A 20,176-nucleotide genomic window follows, 5' to 3' on the forward strand; every position below is an offset into this window, starting at 1 on the left:
GTCAAATGTGGGCGACGTTTTATACAATATGTAACACTTACGGATGTCAAACCCTTCACTTCGCATTTTCCCGAGTCGCAGACAGACAGCAGAGCCCAACACAACAACAATCCTCTGCGTTCATGAGAAGCGACAGACGAGTCCAGGTGTCCATTCCAGCTTTAACTCAATCCAGCAGCGCTGCGCTGTGTTTACGCATCCACTAAACCATGGCCCTGTGCACACGGGGTAATTGCCAAGGTCTTTCGGATCAATCAGCATCGATCTTACACTTTCCTGCTATTACTTGAGCTGAATGAGTGAAATGAGCTCTAGAGGAACTGAAAACAAAGCGCTGCTCATGTGACCTCTGACCCCGGTGGACGGTTTCTGCTTATTTTGGTGAATTTACTTTATATTCAATCATTAACAAATTCCACTCTCACTTTTTTCTGATTGGTCGTGACATTCTGCCATTGAATGCATTTGGCACTAAACTGCAGTTGATCGTTGTTTCACACCGAACTCCACACTCACATAATAAAACAATTTACACTCAAGTCAATATTTCATGTCTGCAATGTGTTGAGTATTCAGTATTAATAAGGACATCACAAAATAAAGGCTGATCCTGAACCAGGTTTGTTTTGTGAGCGTTACCATCTGACCGCACAAAATCCTTTTCATATCTGGTGTCTTTTTTGGGAAAAGGTTCAATTAAAATAAAAAAGATGTATATCAATAAAATGTAATGATTAAACAATCAGGTCTTTTACAAGCCACTTTGATGTAGTATTTTTATCTGTTGCTTTTTTCAGGCCAGCAATGGATCCATCCAAATCTCAAGCAAATCTGTCAAGCAAACCCATTTATTTCCCATGTCTTCCAGCCATGTTCACACTTAATATTTCATCTGTCTCTCTTTTTTCCCCCAATGCCTATATCAAAACTTAATTTTTGATTAGTAATATGCATTAAGAACTTCATTTGGACAACTTTAAAGGCGATTTTCTCAATATTTAGATTTTTATGCACCCCCAGATTCCAGATTTTCAAATAGTTGTATCTCAGCCGAATATTGTCATATCCTAACAAACCATACATCAATGGAAAGCTTATTTATTCAGCGTTCAGATGATGTATAAATCTGACTGGTTTTGTGGTCCAGGGTCACATATTAAATACTGGAAGTGCAGATTACTGGCTAAAATAAAATAGCATTCAGACAAAGATGTGCTGAGATTGCTACATAACTAGCATTACTTGTAGCATTTTTGGTTGTTTATACATGATGTAACAACAGTCAAATAAAGCCAGAGCTTTTTTTCTGTTCAAAATGAAAAAAGTTTTTTTTGTTATTTCTTACAAACTTGTGATTGTGCGTTCAGCAAAGACGTAAAAGCTTTTAGTATTCGGGAACTCATAATTAGGGTAATTCTGACACAATGTGAAGGCAACAATGCAATGAAGTACGCAAAGCAGCAACGCCCAGTTTTTATTTTAAGAAAATGCATTACTTTAAAAGGGTACCTAGTTTCAGTTGTTTTCCACTCTTGAAAATGCTAATATATGGCTAATTGTTCACATCGGCATGAATATGAAGCCACATTCCTCAGTGTTGATTATCATATCCAGTGTAGTAGCCTACAGCAGGAATAGTAGCTAGTTAACAGTCTTGCTACAGACATACCTTGTACATTCAAATGCTGTGATTTTTTTTTTTCTTTTTTTAAAATGTTGCTCACTCCTTCATTAGCATTATAGTGCTGATCTTTGAGAGGGATTGGTTAAAGATTTTACATGCTGTGGGATGCATGTGAACTCTTATTTCCGTCTCTTTGAAGTATTTGTCAAAGCCTTTCCGGCATACAATGCCATGAGGTAAATAATCACCAAGTTCAAGTTCAACTACACTTGAGAGAGTTGCCGGTTAAGTTCCAAAGTTTTAGGTCTCCACAAAAGATCAACCATAATTAATGCCTTCCTGTTTTTCCTATTTCACTCGTATTACCATACATCTTCAGGTTGCTTGTTTGATGTAGCACTTGCTTCTCACTGTGGCTCCGTAATACCACAAGGTCTTGGAAAGTTCCAGTGTAGTTCCAGAGTCACACAGATAATATTAGAGCCCCTTTATCTACATCTGTTTGTGTGTTCAAATTAGTCGCTCTTCAGGTGGTACTTTCAGCATGCTATCCATCTCCAGGCGTGCACCAGCAATCTCCTGATGGCTTGGGGAATAAGTTCCTTCAGATTGCCGCTTCCTGCGTGCTGTCATCAACATAAAAATGAGTCCAATGGCCACCAATAGGATACAGCCACATGCCAATGGAACCGCTATTGCCAACCATGGTATATGTTCTTGCTGAGCTTGTTTCTGCAGAGAGCGATTCAAATTGTTACTGTTGGCAGGTAAAAAAAAAAACACTCAGCACTACTGTACTAGTTTGCATTCTCATTTCCGCTCCTAAACTGCATGCTTATTATTTTACTCAGTGTTTACTTACATTTGTTTCACAGAATTGGCCACTGAATCCTGCTGGACACAAACACTGAAACCGGTTCAGCAGATCCAGACACGATCCACCGTTTAGACATGGGCTAGATGCACACTCATCAATTTCTTTCTCACATCTGTGGAAATAAATATGTACACAAATACATATGCACTTAGTCATCTATATTAATATATTTGTATATTCAATTTATTTCTAATGGACAGTGATGTAAGTGTTAATTCCACCTGTCTCCTGTGAATCCTGGAGGGCAGGTGCAGTTTGCCCCCCATTGAGTGTCATAACAAACGCCATCATTTTCACATTCAACATCCAGTTCACACTTTAGAGGAGGGTAGTTATACCTGATGCACAAGAACACAAACAAACAAATGGATAAACCCCCAAAACTTCAGTCTCACTGGTTCATTCAAACTCCGGTAACAAGAAATAACAGTTATGTGAAAGAAAGTGGGAGATTTGAAAACATTAATAGTCAATTATCTGATATTTTTTTCAACTGGCATTTACAATTGCAACCAGGTTTGCAGTTGTCTTTCTGAAGGCCACATTATTACCCCTGTTCTCTGTTGAAAGGCATATGTATTGTAAGTTACCACTGAGTCAAGTCCAGGCATCAGTGTGTGTGATCTGTAGGAACTCACTGACAACGTGTTCCGCTGTACTTAGGTGGACAGATACAGGTGAAGTCATTAACTCCATCCACACAGGTTCCCCCATTCTTACACTTCGATCCTTTGCAGTCGTCTATGTTTTCTGAACATGTAGGTCCAGCATATCCTGGGTGACACAAGCAGTCAAACCCATTAAACTTGTCTTTGCATTTGCCATGAAGACAGGGTCCTGAGACACACTCGTCTGTTTCTTTCTCGCAGGTGATCCCTTCCCAGCCTGATGGGCACTGGCAGCCAAATGTATTGAAGAGATCCACACACGTACCACCTCGTCTGCAGGGATGAGAGCGGCACACTGGAGCACCAAAGCAGCCTATGCGCACATGCTCATCATGTCGTCGCCAAAACCGCGATGTTTGGGGTGATTTGGCATTGTCTACAAATGGAAGGTAAACCTCACCCACTCTGACAGCGCCTAGACATCCTGTGTACGTCTCTGCCAGTGCAACTTCACTTAACAAATCTTTAAGAAAACTTAAACTACCAGCAAGTTCCGGTGCACTGCTACCGTCGATGATGTCATCCACCAAAATGAACCACTGCGATGCATCACGTTCTGGACTGGCCATGGCAACCAGCAGGTGATGCCAGTTTCCATCTGCAATCTGTCTCTGTCCAGAGAATATCACTGGTTCCACGCTGTTCTCAGTTTGGAGCTCCACATGAATGGCTGAATCCACAAGACCAATCAGTAGAAGCTCCGCCCCTCTCCATGCACGAAGTAATATGGCATTTTCCTGCCTTGTACGGAGATCCATGGTCACATTGGTCACCGGGTAAACTAGAGATCCCTTAGCACTGTAGTGTAAGGGTGTGTTGTCAAAAGTCGCATTAGCAATGCCTGTAAAAACAAAAAAATTTCTTATAATATCCATTTACTGTTTTTTTTTTACACACATTTATTTTTACTACATGATTATCGACCTTTACACATTATATTTCTGAATTAATTATTTTGCTAATAGGACCTTTAGGAAACTGTTAAATATCAATTGGATGTTTAATACAAGCATACACTCAAAACCATCCAACAGATCCACGCAGCGTCCACCATTTACGCACGGGTCGCTGACACACCAAACCCGAGTTTCACATGTCTTTCCAGTGAAATTCCATGGACAGAAACAAGTAAAGTCATTCCATGTGACTGTGCACTCTCCACCATTTAAGCAAGGCTCCACCTGCAAACCAGAAACACAGCATCAGCTTTTTCCAGCTGTAATGATCAATTTAAATGGATCTAATGGGATAAAAGCAACATTTGTGTCCACATACCTTGCATATGTCATCACTTATGCATCCAGGAAGCACGTTTTTTGCATCACTGGAGATAAATAGAGTCTCACTGAGGGTACTATTCCAGACTTCCACATCCGGATGCACATCGTCTAGTCTCAGGTCCTGCAGGCAGCCCTTAAAATGACCCCCCCAATCAGCTGAACCCTCTTCACCTGGAACCCCACCAACATACACCAGGTCTCCCTCCAGCATGTTTGGCCTCCAATAACAAAGTAATTAAAACTAACAAATCTTTCGTATCTGAGTATGTCATATAGCTCCTTGCCCAAACTCTTGTCATCTCTAGATTTCTCATGTACGTACTATTGAAGTTCTGCAAATAATCCAGAATACGGCAAAGTATTTGGTCCTGAATCAGGCCCAAAGAGCAATTTGTTATTTAATGCAATGATAACCTCATTTTCAAGTGTCTTAAGTCTGAATATTTTTGGGGCTACTGTTCACCATAATATTTAGTTACGCTGTGGCTTGTTAGATTTGTCTTTAATGCTGTCTTAAATCAGTTTTATTGCATGGCTAGATTTAATAAATGTGATGTCTTTGCCTGAGGCATGCAACAGCTTATTAATGTAAAGTGATTTTGATTGTTTTGTTGATCAGATCTGCCCATTTCAACAACTCTTCATCTAACATGAAAATATAATGTGTCTTGTACTTGTTTGTGCATGTGTTGTGTGTGTGCTTGTTTGTGTGTTTTTGTGGCGTGGATGTTGTGTGCCTATGTGTTTTTGTTTGCATATGTGACTTAGGCCCCAGCCATACAGGTCTCTGAAAGAGGCGGAGCTTGTGGAAGAAGGTGAGGAGGTTGGGGAGTGCTTCCAAGGTAACACTGCTCCGTCCAGCCCTGTCCTAGACAAGTTCTCTGACCTGAGCCTGTTGCAGGATGCTTTCCGTAGTCAGCAGGGGGAGCCAGAATGTACCGAAACCACAAATACCACAAAATCCTCTCACAGCACACACTCTACACTCAGTTCCGCCAGAAGTTTGGAGGAGCTTCGAGCAGACCCACAGCATGCCAACTTCAACTATCAGGTTAGATTGTGCTGCAAAGTTTTGGGAGTGACAGCCACAATTTAATGCACAAGAGAATCCCGTAAATCAGTGTTTCCCAACTTTGTTCCTGGAGGCACACCAGAAGAACACATTTTTTAACTCTTTGTATTCAAACACCTGGTTTAACTCATCTGCTCCTTAGGAGACTTCAAGACCTGGAATGAAGGGGTCAGATAAGGGAGACATCCCAAATCGGTACTGTTGGTGTGTCTCCAGGATCAAGTTTGAGAAACTCTGCCCTAAATTATTGTTCCACTTGTAGGAAATACAAGAGACACTGCCAAACTCACAATGGTCTATGATGAGATCCATAGTAATGTTTTGTTATCTCACTTTTAGGAATTGATTGCGGTTGTCACTCCCGCAATCACCCAAACTCTAGGTGAACAGAATGGGTTTAAGCACTCCAAAGCAACCGGATTTATTGCTGTGCATGGCCTCTATACCTCTAAAACTTGTTTTAATTGTTTGTTCTCCAGCGGATAGATCTTACTTCTGGTGAGCGCACACGCACACTCCCTGGTCTTAAAACCACCAATCCGTACAACAAGCTCTGGAGCCAAAGAGATGTCCCGTCCACGTTGCTTGGCCAAGAGTCACCTTCCTGGGAGAGACCTCTCTCCGTGCCACCCTTGGAACCCCCTGAGGCACGGCCAGCCAGCAGAGAGAGTTCAAATCCCAGTGCAGAGAAGACCGAAGGGGCTTGTATCACAGTCCCTCGTCCCCAAGGTCGAAAAACACCCGAACCGGGTGCCGTTCTAGCACCGGCTGTGACCCTGCTGCGTGGGGTTAAGCAGGCTAGCGAAAAGGAGGGAGGAGTGTCTGCTGGAGGGCAGGAGTTTCGGCAAGCACTGAACATGTCTCCTCACTCCCAATCACAAACTCAGGCGGACTTGTTGAAGCCCAGTGAGCCAAACGAGGGACAGGACTTGCTCAGCTTGTTGGACCCTCTGTGCGGAGCAACGAAGAATGAGGCCACCCCATCCCTCTCTAAACCCCCTATACCTCCTCGACCCAACCCCCCAAACTTGCCTGCCTTCCCCCCTCCAGTATCACTGAACCCCTTTACCCAACCACCCCAGTACCAGCCACAAAGGCATTATAGTCCTGTTATCCCAGGTAACCCTTTTGCCCCAGCATACATGCCTCCCCCAGGTGCCAACTACTTCTCCACCTCTGCCCACCCATTCTCAGTATTCAGTCAGACATCTGCTGTGGGTGTGACCCCAACCGGAGGGGCGTGGCCAATTGGACGTGTTCCACCATCCTCCAGCAGTAGCGGCTCTCTTTCAACCCTCTTAGACTCACCTGCTCCGGCTACTCTGGCCCAGCCTGCGCAAGTTTCTACAGACGAACCCCTTGACCCATTCAGTGACCTTCTTTCTATGGCAACCACACCAACAGTAATGGCCACACCCCCCAAAAAGAAGGTAGAGGATTTGCGAAGAAGGTGGGAAACTTTTGACTAGCTCTGCCCACATCTTTCCTCTACTGCTGCTACCAACCAGTGAGGGACCGAAAATTTAGAGCCAGTAGGTATTTAAGACTGCGCCCCCTTGTGGCCTGAAAGCACTGTTGGACATTTTCCCCCCAGAGTGTGTCGTGCTTTTTTTCGCACCTAGCTCACACACTTAGCCTTATGCACACAGATGCTAATGATGTGTTTCCCATAGCATCCGGATGAACAGTGTTGTTCCAATAGCAGCAAGTTTAACACTGAAAAACCATATTAGCAGGATAACACTGTATTTTCTGTAGCTAGCAGTCTAGTTTCCATATGGATCAGACTACAGTACTAAAGATACCACACAATAAGTGACCCAAGTCCTACATTAGCAATTAGACTGGCATTGTTGCTTTTATGGCAGTAACTGCATAAACGGTCAGTGCCGTTTTAATAAGAATCTTGTGTTTTTTAATCCTACACATTAATTCAAACCGACATACCCTAGTGTCCACTTTCTTGAAAAAACGATTGTTAAATTGCCATTTATAATGCACTTGAATACAAATATTGCGTATCTCTAGTAGATAGCATACTACACATCCCACACTTCTTGCTACATGACACAAGGGCATACTACATTCTGGACGTTAAAATGCACATTGCATATAACGTTGTGACTGCTGTACCTGCCGTGTACTTCAAATTTGCACTACATTACATATGGCATACTATAATGCATACTGCACTACATATTGTGTCCTAGTTGAAGCTATATACTACTCGCTGCATAGAGCATAGTGTGTGATAAAGTGCATCAGTATGTTAGCACTCAGAATGGGTCAGCGTAAACAGCCCTGTAAAACACAACACTGCCCCCTAGAGCTCTAAAATCAGATATTTTAAAGGACAAAAATGCAGTATGCATTTGATGCATTATCTCTTGACCAAAAAAAAAAAGTGTCATTTACATTAGGTAAACAGATCAAGAGTGTATTTTTTCATTAAATATGTGGTGAATGGCTTCACTGGTACCGGCTTTACCTCTGGTTTCGCTTGCCTTTGTGTCAGTCCAAAAGTAATAAAATGGGTCTTCTGGGACAGGGTTCTGTTCAGTTTCTAAATAGTTTAGTTTAGATGCTAATTGTCCATTTGCTTTGATTTGATGTTAAAGTGCTCTCATTTTATTCTGAGCATCACATGATAGACTTATAGCTTTCATAAAGCAACCAGTCACCACCCTTCTTTTTAGCACTTCCCTTTCCATTTAATCTGCTACTGCCGTGCGCTCTGCATTATGGGTATTTATTCTAATAGAGCCTTTTTGCGCTTTTTAAATATACATACTGCTATAAAGTGTGTTCAAATGAATCCTAAGTCTAACAACTGGTTTTCTTGTCATAGACTGTGCCTGTTTTCTGGGTTTAGTTCAGCACTATACACAATCTGTGTTGGAGGATCTTTGTTTCATGCCATGTTTTGCTATATTTTTGTCTGAGACTTGCAAGTAGGAGAACACTGTTTGTGCAAATCTTGACATGGAAAAGAATTGTGTACAACCAAACGCTCAAATCTAAAAGAAACGTGTTTTTGTCCATGTCAGGGAACATCAGGGAGTGAACTGGTGTCTCTTCTCTGGTTTTATTGATGTATTTAAAGATATGAAATAATGATATTTGTGTTATTAAAGTGTTCTTGAACATCTCTATCCACCCTGTAGAGCTGTTAGAAGATCACATTTTCTGTTAGTTTATCCGTTTATATCACCTTTCAAATTTGGCCTTAAATGAGAGTGTGTGTGTGTGCATGTTGTGTGTGTAAATTCAGAGCTGTTTGTGGTGAGAGGTTTGTTGTGTATTCCTAGTCGTACTGCATGGGTTGTTCCGGTGTTTTGGTTCAAATATTGTCTTAATGTTAAAAATATGATTTTTACATTTCACATCAGCTGTTAGGTTGAAATGTGATTGGTGAAACACTGTCCTTGGTCAGTAATCTATACTGAATGTTTAAAACAAAATTTCAGTGGCAATGGAAGCCAATACACCATCACAGAATACACTGAGCGGCATTGCACTGGCTTGCAGTGAGCTTCTACTAGGGAGACTTTAATAATGTTTGACAAACACAAAACTTAAAATGAATTACAGCAAGATGTGTGTGTGTGTGCATATTAAAGTGCTACTTTAAAACAGAAAATATTTTTAAATATTCAGAAAAAATTAATTGGTTGACGCAAAACGAGGCATTTTTTAATTGACAAAAATACATTTGCTAAGTATTCTGTTAAAAGTACCTACACATTTAACTGCAGCAGATACAGTATTTTTTTTTCTTTTTAGGAAATCGTCAGATGAGCTGAAGCTGTCATATTTTTTCCCCATACAGTGACTTAACTGGCAAGACATCCAAACATGTTTAGTGTTAAAAGTTGTTCTGGGTGAAGTATTGTAGATGACATCACTGCACAGCAGTCATTGAGGCCCGTCACTGAATGATTGTATTCTGTATTCCAGCGGAAAAGTGTCAAATTATAATCTACTATGTCTGGGTAAAAGAGGTTTTGAAAATATGGCTGGCATGGATTTAACAAACATTGTAGGACCTATTTTGACAGGATCCTTTGAGGTTTCTCCGCTTGAATGGTAGGAGAGTGCAAGGTGGAAACTATCAAGATGTGTTTCTGATGTGTAAAATAAAATTTTCTCTTGGAATGTATCCTAATGTGAACTCATATCCTGTTATTATCATCTTGCACTTTTTAAATTTTTAATTATTATTATTTGGATGTTATTATTTGTGTTTGCCATAATTAAAAAGCACACAGTATATTCATGTGAAAGTGGTGAGTTTGAGATTTGTTTTGCTCACATTTATTCATTTATTTTTAACCGTTCTCTTTCCCAGTATTCTTGCGCATATTGTGTTATTTTTTTAGGACTATCAGTTTAACATGTTAAAATGCACATGACTTTTCCTAATTATTTTAGCTGTAACTCCTTTTAAACATGCAAACACAAACACTTTTATTATAAATTTTTTTGCACATTTACACATTCAAAAATATATTCCTAAAATGTTGTAGTTTACACTGTACTGTTTAGTTTTAGTAAATCCTATGCATTCATTTGAAGAAAGCCTGACTGATATGTGACAAAAAAAGAAAAAATATTATAGCCACAATTTACAACATATACACTCACAATGTTTTTACAGTATTTAGACATCAGCAAGGATTTGTTCTTATGTTTATCTCTCATCTCTTATTTCATCTTCACACACAGGCTGAATATTATTTCACCGCTCATGCAATCGTATTTGCATGTGTACGCAGAGGTAAGTGTGTATAAACAGTGGTGGTGGTGTTTATTTATCTTTAGTAGTAGTAACACATTCCTAAAAAATGTCAAGTACAGTGATTGTCAAACAGTAACATGTTCACAGTTTTTCCAATAATGGTCTCAAACAATAAAAATAAGTTGCGTTCACATTTTGTTGGAATTACCATAATTCCTTTTTTGCTAATACCAATTTTGCTCAGGTTGTCTTGTGACTCCACCCATAACAGTTAATTATCTGTGCAGCTTTGCTGTCTAGCAAAAAATGTAATCACTACATTAAAACACTTCTTGCTGTCTCTATATGTGACCCTGGACCACAAAATCGGTCTGAAGTCGCTTGGGGATATTTTTAGCAATAGCCAAAAAAAAAAACATTGTACGGGTCAAAATTATCGATTTTTCTTTTATGCCAAAAATCATTAGAATATTAAGTAAAGATCATGTTCCATGAAGATATTTTGTAAATTTCCTACGGTAAATATATCAAAACTTAATTTTTGATTAGTAATATGCATTAAGAACTTCATTTGGACAACTTTAAAGGCGATTTTCTCAATATTTAGATTTTTATGCACCCCCAGATTCCAGATTTTCAAATAGTTGTATCTCAGCCGAATATTGTCATATCCTAACAAACCATACATCAATGGAAAGCTTATTTATTCAGCGTTCAGATGATGTATAAATCTGACTGGTTTTGTGGTCCAGGGTCACATATTAAATACTGGAAGTGCAGATTACTGGCTAAAATAAAATAGCATTCAGACAAAGATGTGCTGAGATTGCTACATAACTAGCATTACTTGTAGCATTTTTGGTTGTTTATACATGATGTAACAACAGTCAAATAAAGCCAGAGCTTTTTTTCTGTTCAAAATGAAAAAAGTTTTTTTTGTTATTTCTTACAAACTTGTGATTGTGCGTTCAGCAAAGACGTAAAAGCTTTTAGTATTCGGGAACTCATAATTAGGGTAATTCTGACACAATGTGAAGGCAACAATGCAATGAAGTACGCAAAGCAGCAACGCCCAGTTTTTATTTTAAGAAAATGCATTACTTTAAAAGGGTACCTAGTTTCAGTTGTTTTCCACTCTTGAAAATGCTAATATATGGCTAATTGTTCACATCGGCATGAATATGAAGCCACATTCCTCAGTGTTGATTATCATATCCAGTGTAGTAGCCTACAGCAGGAATAGTAGCTAGTTAACAGTCTTGCTACAGACATACCTTGTACATTCAAATGCTGTGATTTTTTTTTTTCTTTTTTTAAAATGTTGCTCACTCCTTCATTAGCATTATAGTGCTGATCTTTGAGAGGGATTGGTTAAAGATTTTACATGCTGTGGGATGCATGTGAACTCTTATTTCCGTCTCTTTGAAGTATTTGTCAAAGCCTTTCCGGCATACAATGCCATGAGGTAAATAATCACCAAGTTCAAGTTCAACTACACTTGAGAGAGTTGCCGGTTAAGTTCCAAAGTTTTAGGTCTCCACAAAAGATCAACCATAATTAATGCCTTCCTGTTTTTCCTATTTCACTCGTATTACCATACATCTTCAGGTTGCTTGTTTGATGTAGCACTTGCTTCTCACTGTGGCTCCGTAATACCACAAGGTCTTGGAAAGTTCCAGTGTAGTTCCAGAGTCACACAGATAATATTAGAGCCCCTTTATCTACATCTGTTTGTGTGTTCAAATTAGTCGCTCTTCAGGTGGTACTTTCAGCATGCTATCCATCTCCAGGCGTGCACCAGCAATCTCCTGATGGCTTGGGGAATAAGTTCCTTCAGATTGCCGCTTCCTGCGTGCTGTCATCAACATAAAAATGAGTCCAATGGCCACCAATAGGATACAGCCACATGCCAATGGAACCGCTATTGCCAACCATGGTATATGTTCTTGCTGAGCTTGTTTCTGCAGAGAGCGATTCAAATTGTTACTGTTGGCAGGTAAAAAAAAAAACACTCAGCACTACTGTACTAGTTTGCATTCTCATTTCCGCTCCTAAACTGCATGCTTATTATTTTACTCAGTGTTTACTTACATTTGTTTCACAGAATTGGCCACTGAATCCTGCTGGACACAAACACTGAAAACTGTTCAGCCGATCCAGACATGATCCACCGTTTAGACATGGGCTAGATGCACACTCATCAATTTCTTTCTCACATCTGTGGAAATAAATATGTACACAAATACATATGCACTTAGTCATCTATATTAATATATTTGTATATTCAATTTATTTCTAATGGACAGTGATGTAAGAGTTAATTCTACCTGTCTCCTGTGAATCCTGGAGGGCAGGTGCAGTTTGCCCCCCATTGAGTGTCATAACAAACGCCATCATTTTCACATTCAACATCCAGTTCACACTTTAGAGGAGGGTAGTTATACCTGATGCACAAGAACACAAACAAACAAATGGATAAACCCCCAAAACTTCAGTCTCACTGGTTCATTCAAACTCCGGTAACAAGAAATAACAGTTATGTGAAAGAAAGTGGGAGATTTGAAAACATTAATAGTCAATTATCTGATATTTTTTTCAACTGGCATTTACAATTGCAACCAGGTTTGCAGTTGTCTTTCTGAAGGCCACATTATTACCCCTGTTCTCTGTTGAAAGGCATATGTATTGTAAGTTACCACTGAGTCAAGTCCAGGCATCAGTGTGTGTGATCTGTAGGAACTCACTGACAACGTGTTCCGCTGTACTTAGGTGGACAGATACAGGTGAAGTCATTAACTCCATCCACACAGGTTCCCCCATTCTTACACTTCGATCCTTTGCAGTCGTCTATGTTTTCTGAACATGTAGGTCCAGCATATCCTGGGTGACACAAGCAGTCAAACCCATTAAACTTGTCTTTGCATTTGCCATGAAGACAGGGTCCTGAGACACACTCGTCTGTTTCTTTCTCGCAGGTGATCCCTTCCCAGCCTGATGGGCACTGGCAGCCAAATGTATTGAAGAGATCCACACACGTACCACCTCGTCTGCAGGGATGAGAGCGGCACACTGGAGCACCAAAGCAGCCTATGCGCACATGCTCATCATGTCGTCGCCAAAACCGCGATGTTTGGGGTGATTTGGCATTGTCTACAAATGGAAGGTAAACCTCACCCACTCTGACAGCGCCTAGACATCCTGTGTACGTCTCTGCCAGTGCAACTTCACTTAACAAATCTTTAAGAAAACTTAAACTACCAGCAAGTTCCGGTGCACTGCTACCGTCGATGATGTCATCCACCAAAATGAACCACTGCGATGCATCACGTTCTGGACTGGCCATGGCAACCAGCAGGTGATGCCAGTTTCCATCTGCAATCTGTCTCTGTCCAGAGAATATCACTGGTTCCACGCTGTTCTCAGTTTGGAGCTCCACATGAATGGCTGAATCCACAAGACCAATCAGTAGAAGCTCCGCCCCTCTCCATGCACGAAGTAATATGGCATTTTCCTGCCTTGTACGGAGATCCATGGTCACATTGGTCACCGGGTAAACTAGAGATCCCTTAGCACTGTAGTGTAAGGGTGTGTTGTCAAAAGTCGCATTAGCAATGCCTGTAAAAACAAAAAAATTTCTTATAATATCCATTTACTGTTTTTTTTTTTTACACACATTTATTTTTACTACATGATTATCGACCTTTACACATTATATTTCTGAATTAATTATTTTGCTAATAGGACCTTTAGGAAACTGTTAAATATCAATTGGATGTTTAATACAAGCATACACTCAAAACCATCCAACAGATCCACGCAGCGTCCACCATTTACGCACGGGTCGCTGACACACCAAACCCGAGTTTCACATGTCTTTCCAGTGAAATTCCATGGACAGAAACAAGTAAAGTCATTCCATGTGACTGTGCACTCTCCACCATTTAAGCAAGGCTCCACCTGCAAACCAGAAACACAGCATCAGCTTTTTCCAGCTGTAATGATCAATTTAAATGGATCTAATGGGATAAAAGCAACATTTGTGTCCACATACCTTGCATATGTCATCACTTATGCATCCAGGAAGCACGTTTTTTGCATCACTGGAGATAAATAGAGTCTCACTGAGGGTACTATTCCAGACTTCCACATCCGGATGCACATCGTCTAGTCTCAGGTCCTGCAGGCAGCCCTTAAAATGACCCCCCCAATCAGCTGCACCCTCTTCATTTGGAAACCCACCAACATACACCAGGTCTCCCTCCAGGACTTCCAAGTCAGGCAGAGAGCCAAGCCCGTAGCGCAATCCACCATGGCTAAAGAACACCTGACCTTCCTGTATGTCTATCTGAAGCAGTTGTTTCTCTCCATTACAGACAAACACTGGTGATGATAGGATGGGTGACCCCACCACAGAGGTCACCTGTACTCGTCCCATTTCCAGGTACATGGTAAAATAAGGATCATCCTCCTCTGTCCGCTGATGACCTGCCCTACATAGCTGAAATAATAATCCACTTGATTTAAGAGATCGTAGGAAGAATGACACACTAAAGTTCCTGCCAATATCAGACAGCAGTACAAATGCAAGATAGCTAGTAGAGTCCTCATGACCGAATGTCCAAAAGGAGAAATCTGTGGAAGAAAGAGAAATTGAGAAAAAAGTCAAGTATGACAATGTTTTATTTATTATTATATAAGTTCCCCTACACCACAACTCCAGTCCTGGAAGGCCACTGTTCTCCAGAGGTTTTGTCCAACCCTCATCTTGATTAGTTTGTTCAGGTGTTTGAGAAGGGTTAGAGCTAAACTTAGCACAAAAATTGCCCTCCAGCACCAGAGTTTAATGCCCCAGCTCTAAACATTACCACAAGAAAAGTGTTTGAGTGTATGAGCATATGTGTATGCATACCTTGGCTGCAGTCATGGCCATAGTGAGGTCTATAACAGTCACAGCGGTAGCCTGTCCAGAGGTCGATGCAGTGTCCTTGTTGAGAGCAGGGATTTGGGTCCACCTCGCACCATTCTGTCTTTATACAGCCCAACTCTACGGTCACCTCTTCATCTCCAAGATCATGCGGCAGAACAGTATGGCCATCCACCTGTAGGTCCTCCATACAACCCAAAAAGCCATGACCACTTAAGGTTAGCTCCATGTACTCCTCTGGTACTCCACCTACATATAACTTTGTGAGGCTGTCACTGTGCAAGAAACTTTCTTGACCATCTGGTAGCTTGTGTTCAACTTTGCATGCTTGATTGTCACAGCCTGGAACTTTAACTTGCAGTACAAGTCTGATATCCTGATCCCATCCATCAATGTTCACCACTGCCTCATGCCAATCTCCATCACTTACAAGCCCTGGTAATTTTGCCTCCAGCGACCCTCCCTCCTTTGATATCGCCTTGGCACGCAGCTCACCCCCAACAATCTCCAGAGAGAGGAAGAACTCAGCATTGCCACGAAAGAACAGCAGCATATCAGGCAGTGTGGTGCGGAAGCGTAGGCGGACCCCCAGGGGCTGTTCCTGTTCTTCTATGTCTCTCTTTCTGCGTTCGAGTGCTGGAACTTCAATAAGAAAGAACTTTGGTGAGGAGAAGGAGAATGTGGTTGGTGTTGAACATACGTCATCATAAAATCCAGGTGGACAAAAACAAGTATGTCCGTGCTCTTCATTCAACCATGGCAAGCAGGTGGCGCCATTTTGACATGGATGGTCAATGCAACCAAGCAGCTGCACAATGCATTGTGGTCCTCCCCATGGCAAGAGACCTTCATCAGCTTCTGCACAATGGCACTTATATTCAGCCACTCCATCTTCACATACACCTCCATTCAGGCAGGGAGCGCTCTCACACTCATCTATGTTAACCTCACACTCTACACCTGAGAAAGACATAACAAAGTTAACAATACAAACAAAAACACATGCAAACTCTTTCCCACATGCAAACACCAACCTGCAAACCCCTCCGGGCATACACATTTGTATCCGTTTACCAGATCCTCACAGCTTCCTCCATTGTGACATGGCTCAGATACACACTCGTTTATGTTCACTGAGCAGTTCTCTCCTGGGGAGAACAAACAAACAAAACAAATAAACAGCATGACAATGCTCTTTTCAAGTAAAACATTGCATCAATATTTGAGTAACCTTGACCACCCATCACATATTGGGCTACAACATAGTTAGGCTCAACTCTGGAACAAGTTTTTAAAATGAAAGCTGTTGTATTGTTGGATGTTTTGTTTTATGATCTGTTGTTTTACCATACTGTTTTTATGTTGCCAGTACCTGTGTATCCTGGTTGGCACTGACAAATGTAACCTGCAGCTGTGGCGTAGGTGAACTCCCAGTCTGTTTCCCAGTGTTCTGGTTTTGACTTCTCAAAACATTCACCATCATTCTCACAGGGAGTGTCAGCACATTCATCTATATCCAGCTCACAGTTATCCCCTTCAAAACCTATACACACATCAACATCATTTATGATTTTCGCAAAGTTAGATTAAAGATATGAGTGCAATTTTTGGATAAAGGAGAGCTACCTGGCCAACAGGTACAATTGTAGTGGTTGATGCCCTCTAGACATGTTGCTTCATGTTGGCAAGGATGTGATGCACACTCCGGAATATCCTCCTCACACTGGTCTCCCATAAACCCAGTGCCTTCACATTCACACATATAACTGCATACAAACACACACCAAATCAGACAGTCAGTCCATGTACAGTCTTATGCATTTAATGATCAACATAAAATCAGGTCTGCATTGCAGCTTTTTCTGTCCAATGCCCAACTACTTAGACAGGAAGAGATATTTTTAACAAAGTGAGTAAGTGATGAAACAGTGGGCAGTGATGGATATGCCATCTGCATGGCTCGGGCATTCCCATAATTCCTTAGTTCCCTTACCTATCGATGAGGTCGTAGCAGATTCCTCCATTCTGACATGGATCACTCTCACATTCATCGACATTAATTTCACAGTCGGAACCTTCAAACCCCTGCACACAGTCACAGGTGTACAGCCCCACTACGTCATGACAGGTGGCTCCATTTTGGCAAGGATTTGACTCGCATTCATCGATCTCCATCTCACAGTTTACTCCTACAGAGATTTAGAACACAATACATGACTAACAATGATTTGCCAATTGTTGTCAGTGTGAATATCCTTGTAGACCAGGAGGGCCCAATCCTGCTTCTGGAGGGCCATAATCCTGCAGACTTTGGTTCCAACCCTAATTAAACACATTTCAACCAGCCAGTCAAGGTCTTTAGGATTACTAGAAACTTCGTGGTAAGTATGTTGGAGCTATACTTTGCAGAACCTTGGCCTGTCAGGAGTGGGATTGAGCACAAATGCTTTAGACTGTTAATAATACAGTTACAAGATGGTGAAACTTACAAGTTCACACACCCACACAGATTACCTGTATATCCCAGCAGACATTCACACAGGTACTGGTCTTTTCCATTAATACAAGTTCCATTGTTCCAACAAGGTCGTGATGCACACTCGTTTATGTCAATCTCACAGTTGTGTCCTTGGTATCCAGGTACACAGAAGCAGTGATACTTGTTGGTGCCATCCACACAGATTGCACCGTTTTGACAAGGATGTGAATCACAATCATCCACATTCTCTTCACAGGTCTCACCATGAAAACCTTGTGAACAGGTGCATTCAAATCCATCCACTATCCGTCTACAAGTGCCATTGTTGAGGCAGGGTTCATCAATACAGTCTGTGATGCGTTGACTGCAGTCCTCTCCTCCGAAACCAGGTGGGCACAGACATTTGTAGCCATTGAGCTCATCTACACACTCAGAGAGGGCACCTACACATGGTCCACTTTCACACTCGTTGAAGTCCTCTGGACAGGTGTAGTGCTCCGTGCCAAGTTCAGTCTCACACCCTTCGCATTCAGCAAACACACAAGCATTGTACAGCTCATCACAGTCCCTCCCAGTGTACCTCACTCCTTCCCGTGAACACAAACACACATAGTCGTCCATTGTATCCACACATGTCGCCCCATTTTGACAGGGTGAAGATGCACACATGTCAGATGAACCGGAACAGAATATACCTGGAGAAAGAGAGATAAAGTAACTCTTAGTGATGCATTTCTCCAATGGGGAAACCCAAGGGTGCCTAATCCTGTTCTTCAAGATCTACATACTTGCAGAGTTCAGTTCCAACCCTGTGCCTGTGTTCCTGAAGATCTTAATCGGCTGATTCAGGGATTGGGTTTAAACTTTGCAGGAAAGTTGATCTCAAGGACCAGGATTGGGTACATCTGGGGTAACCCAATGTGAATTCCAGTTGTCATTTTTTCATCTTATTATTTGCGGTGCTTGCTCAAGTGTTTAATCTTTGATCATACTTGGGCTTAGGGATCTGAACAAGCCCCTAAACCCAAGTATTAAACATCTTACACATTTGTGTGCTTGTTGAGAAGTGTCCCACTAATTTTTTAGGCAAACAGACACATGATAGTTGCCTATTTGCCTTTACAATAAAACAGACAATCTAAAACATATCTAGGGACCACAATGTCATAGAAACTTGGAGGCGGGTTCCTTTGTTTGGGCCAGTAAGCAACTGTCTAGCAGCCACTTTGCAAAGTATAACAACCCAGCAACCACATTGTATCACTCTAACATAGTGATTGTGAGTTCTGTGCACTACTCGTTTTCTTTATAATAATTTAAAGATTCTGTTGTAATATATTACTATGATAGCAAAATAGAAAACAGACATGTGCCATCTGAGACATAGGTAAGACTGACATCAGTTAATAACAGGCTGTTGATCCCAAACCTTAATCCTGGGTAAGACTGACTGAGCCTGAGGAATAAAGAGAGAGAATCTCTTCAAAGTCAGCATTACAAATACCAAGCCCATCTGTGAGGTTGATTATTTGTGAGATTTCTCAGTCCTAACAAGTCTTTAAAAATGTACTTCAGACCTTGAACTAAAAGATCAAATTTGAGAGGTTCCCTGTAAGTTGTGATCTTATCTGTTTGTGAGTATTGCAAGTCAAATATTTTGTTTGTGCTTATGAGTGTGGTATAGAGCATTCATGGGGATTTTCTCGTACAAATCGGCCAATCGCATGAGAGCTCTTTGAGTCATTCCAAATTCCTGTTATCTGCATGACCTCGACCCTCATCCCCCACCGTGCGTCCAACTTGGATCCATTAATGTGGCCCACCCATCCTTAAACCTTGTGGGGCCCCTCGTCCCCCTAAACTCCACTCCCCCACCTTCTCTAAACCACTTTGCTGCCCTGGCCCCCTCAATGTCGCTTTGATCAGACCTTCATCCCAAATATTCATTCAGGCGGAAGATATTAATGCATGGGCAGAAGGAATGAGGTGCTGTGTGTGTATCTGTCCGTGTGCGCATGTTGAGCGTTGAGTGTTTAGCAGGGCAGTGTAGCAGGAATGGAGCAGTGTTTTGTGGAAATAAGGTGAAGCACTGAAGGGGAGTATATAGTTCAGAAGTGTGTGTGTCAGCTTTTACTATGATTGTTGGAACCAAATGTCCCCACAATGGTAAAACTTGATTCTTAAACTTTTTTTGTTACATGAAGGTCACATTAAAACTGGAAACGTTTCACCATGCTATCAATATTGATTATATTATTTCACCCTTGTCGCAGACTTTATCAAAAGACAAAATATCAAAATAAAATATCTTGATTATCTTGAAAAAAATATTCATTATTCAATTTTTTTAACTGGTTGCATGGGTGTAATCCGTAGCTGCTAATGTGTTTAGGTAGTTGTTTAAAAACAACTGTTTGTTGCAGTTCCCTGGTATAGTCTTATTTCCTGAACTTTACAATTTAATATTTTTTTGTGTTTTCATTTTTTGTTTTTTATTTATAGCTGCAACCTAAA

The 20,176-nt window shown here is 41.1% G+C and overlaps 2 protein-coding genes across 2 annotated transcripts in view; both read right to left on the minus strand.

Annotated features, from left to right (window-relative positions):
* Positions 1-1,233: 1,233 nt before the first annotated feature.
* LOC107720884 (protein crumbs homolog 1-like) lies at positions 1,234-4,660 on the minus strand. Its single transcript, XM_016528712.1, has 6 exons — positions 4,445-4,660; positions 4,185-4,350; positions 3,140-4,010; positions 2,723-2,839; positions 2,487-2,613; positions 1,234-2,356 (listed from the first exon to the last, which is right to left on the minus strand). Exons 1-6 carry the CDS (start codon positions 4,658-4,660, stop codon positions 2,135-2,137), a joined length of 1,719 nt encoding a protein of 572 aa, XP_016384198.1. The 3' UTR covers positions 1,234-2,134.
* A 6,437-nt stretch (positions 4,661-11,097) lies between these two features.
* Positions 11,098-20,176, minus strand: part of LOC107720929 (protein crumbs homolog 2-like) — a 17,089-nt gene continuing 8,010 nt past the window's right edge. The window contains exons 2-13 of the mRNA XM_016528761.1: positions 17,698-18,357; positions 17,177-17,372; positions 16,810-16,949; positions 16,556-16,726; positions 16,218-16,331; positions 15,169-16,143; positions 14,311-14,891; positions 14,051-14,216; positions 13,004-13,874; positions 12,587-12,703; positions 12,351-12,477; positions 11,098-12,220 (exon numbers count right to left, since the gene is read on the minus strand). Coding sequence (XP_016384247.1) covers positions 11,999-12,220; positions 12,351-12,477; positions 12,587-12,703; positions 13,004-13,874; positions 14,051-14,216; positions 14,311-14,891; positions 15,169-16,143; positions 16,218-16,331; positions 16,556-16,726; positions 16,810-16,949; positions 17,177-17,372; positions 17,698-18,357 — 4,340 coding nt within the window. The 3' untranslated portion in view covers positions 11,098-11,998. The remainder of the gene's footprint in view (positions 12,221-12,350; positions 12,478-12,586; positions 12,704-13,003; positions 13,875-14,050; positions 14,217-14,310; positions 14,892-15,168; positions 16,144-16,217; positions 16,332-16,555; positions 16,727-16,809; positions 16,950-17,176; positions 17,373-17,697; positions 18,358-20,176) is intronic.

Source organism: Sinocyclocheilus rhinocerous, unplaced genomic scaffold, assembly GCF_001515625.1.
Source record: "Sinocyclocheilus rhinocerous isolate Xijiao unplaced genomic scaffold, SAMN03320098_v1.1 scaffold751, whole genome shotgun sequence".
NCBI classification, from domain to species: domain Eukaryota; kingdom Metazoa; phylum Chordata; class Actinopteri; order Cypriniformes; family Cyprinidae; genus Sinocyclocheilus; species Sinocyclocheilus rhinocerous.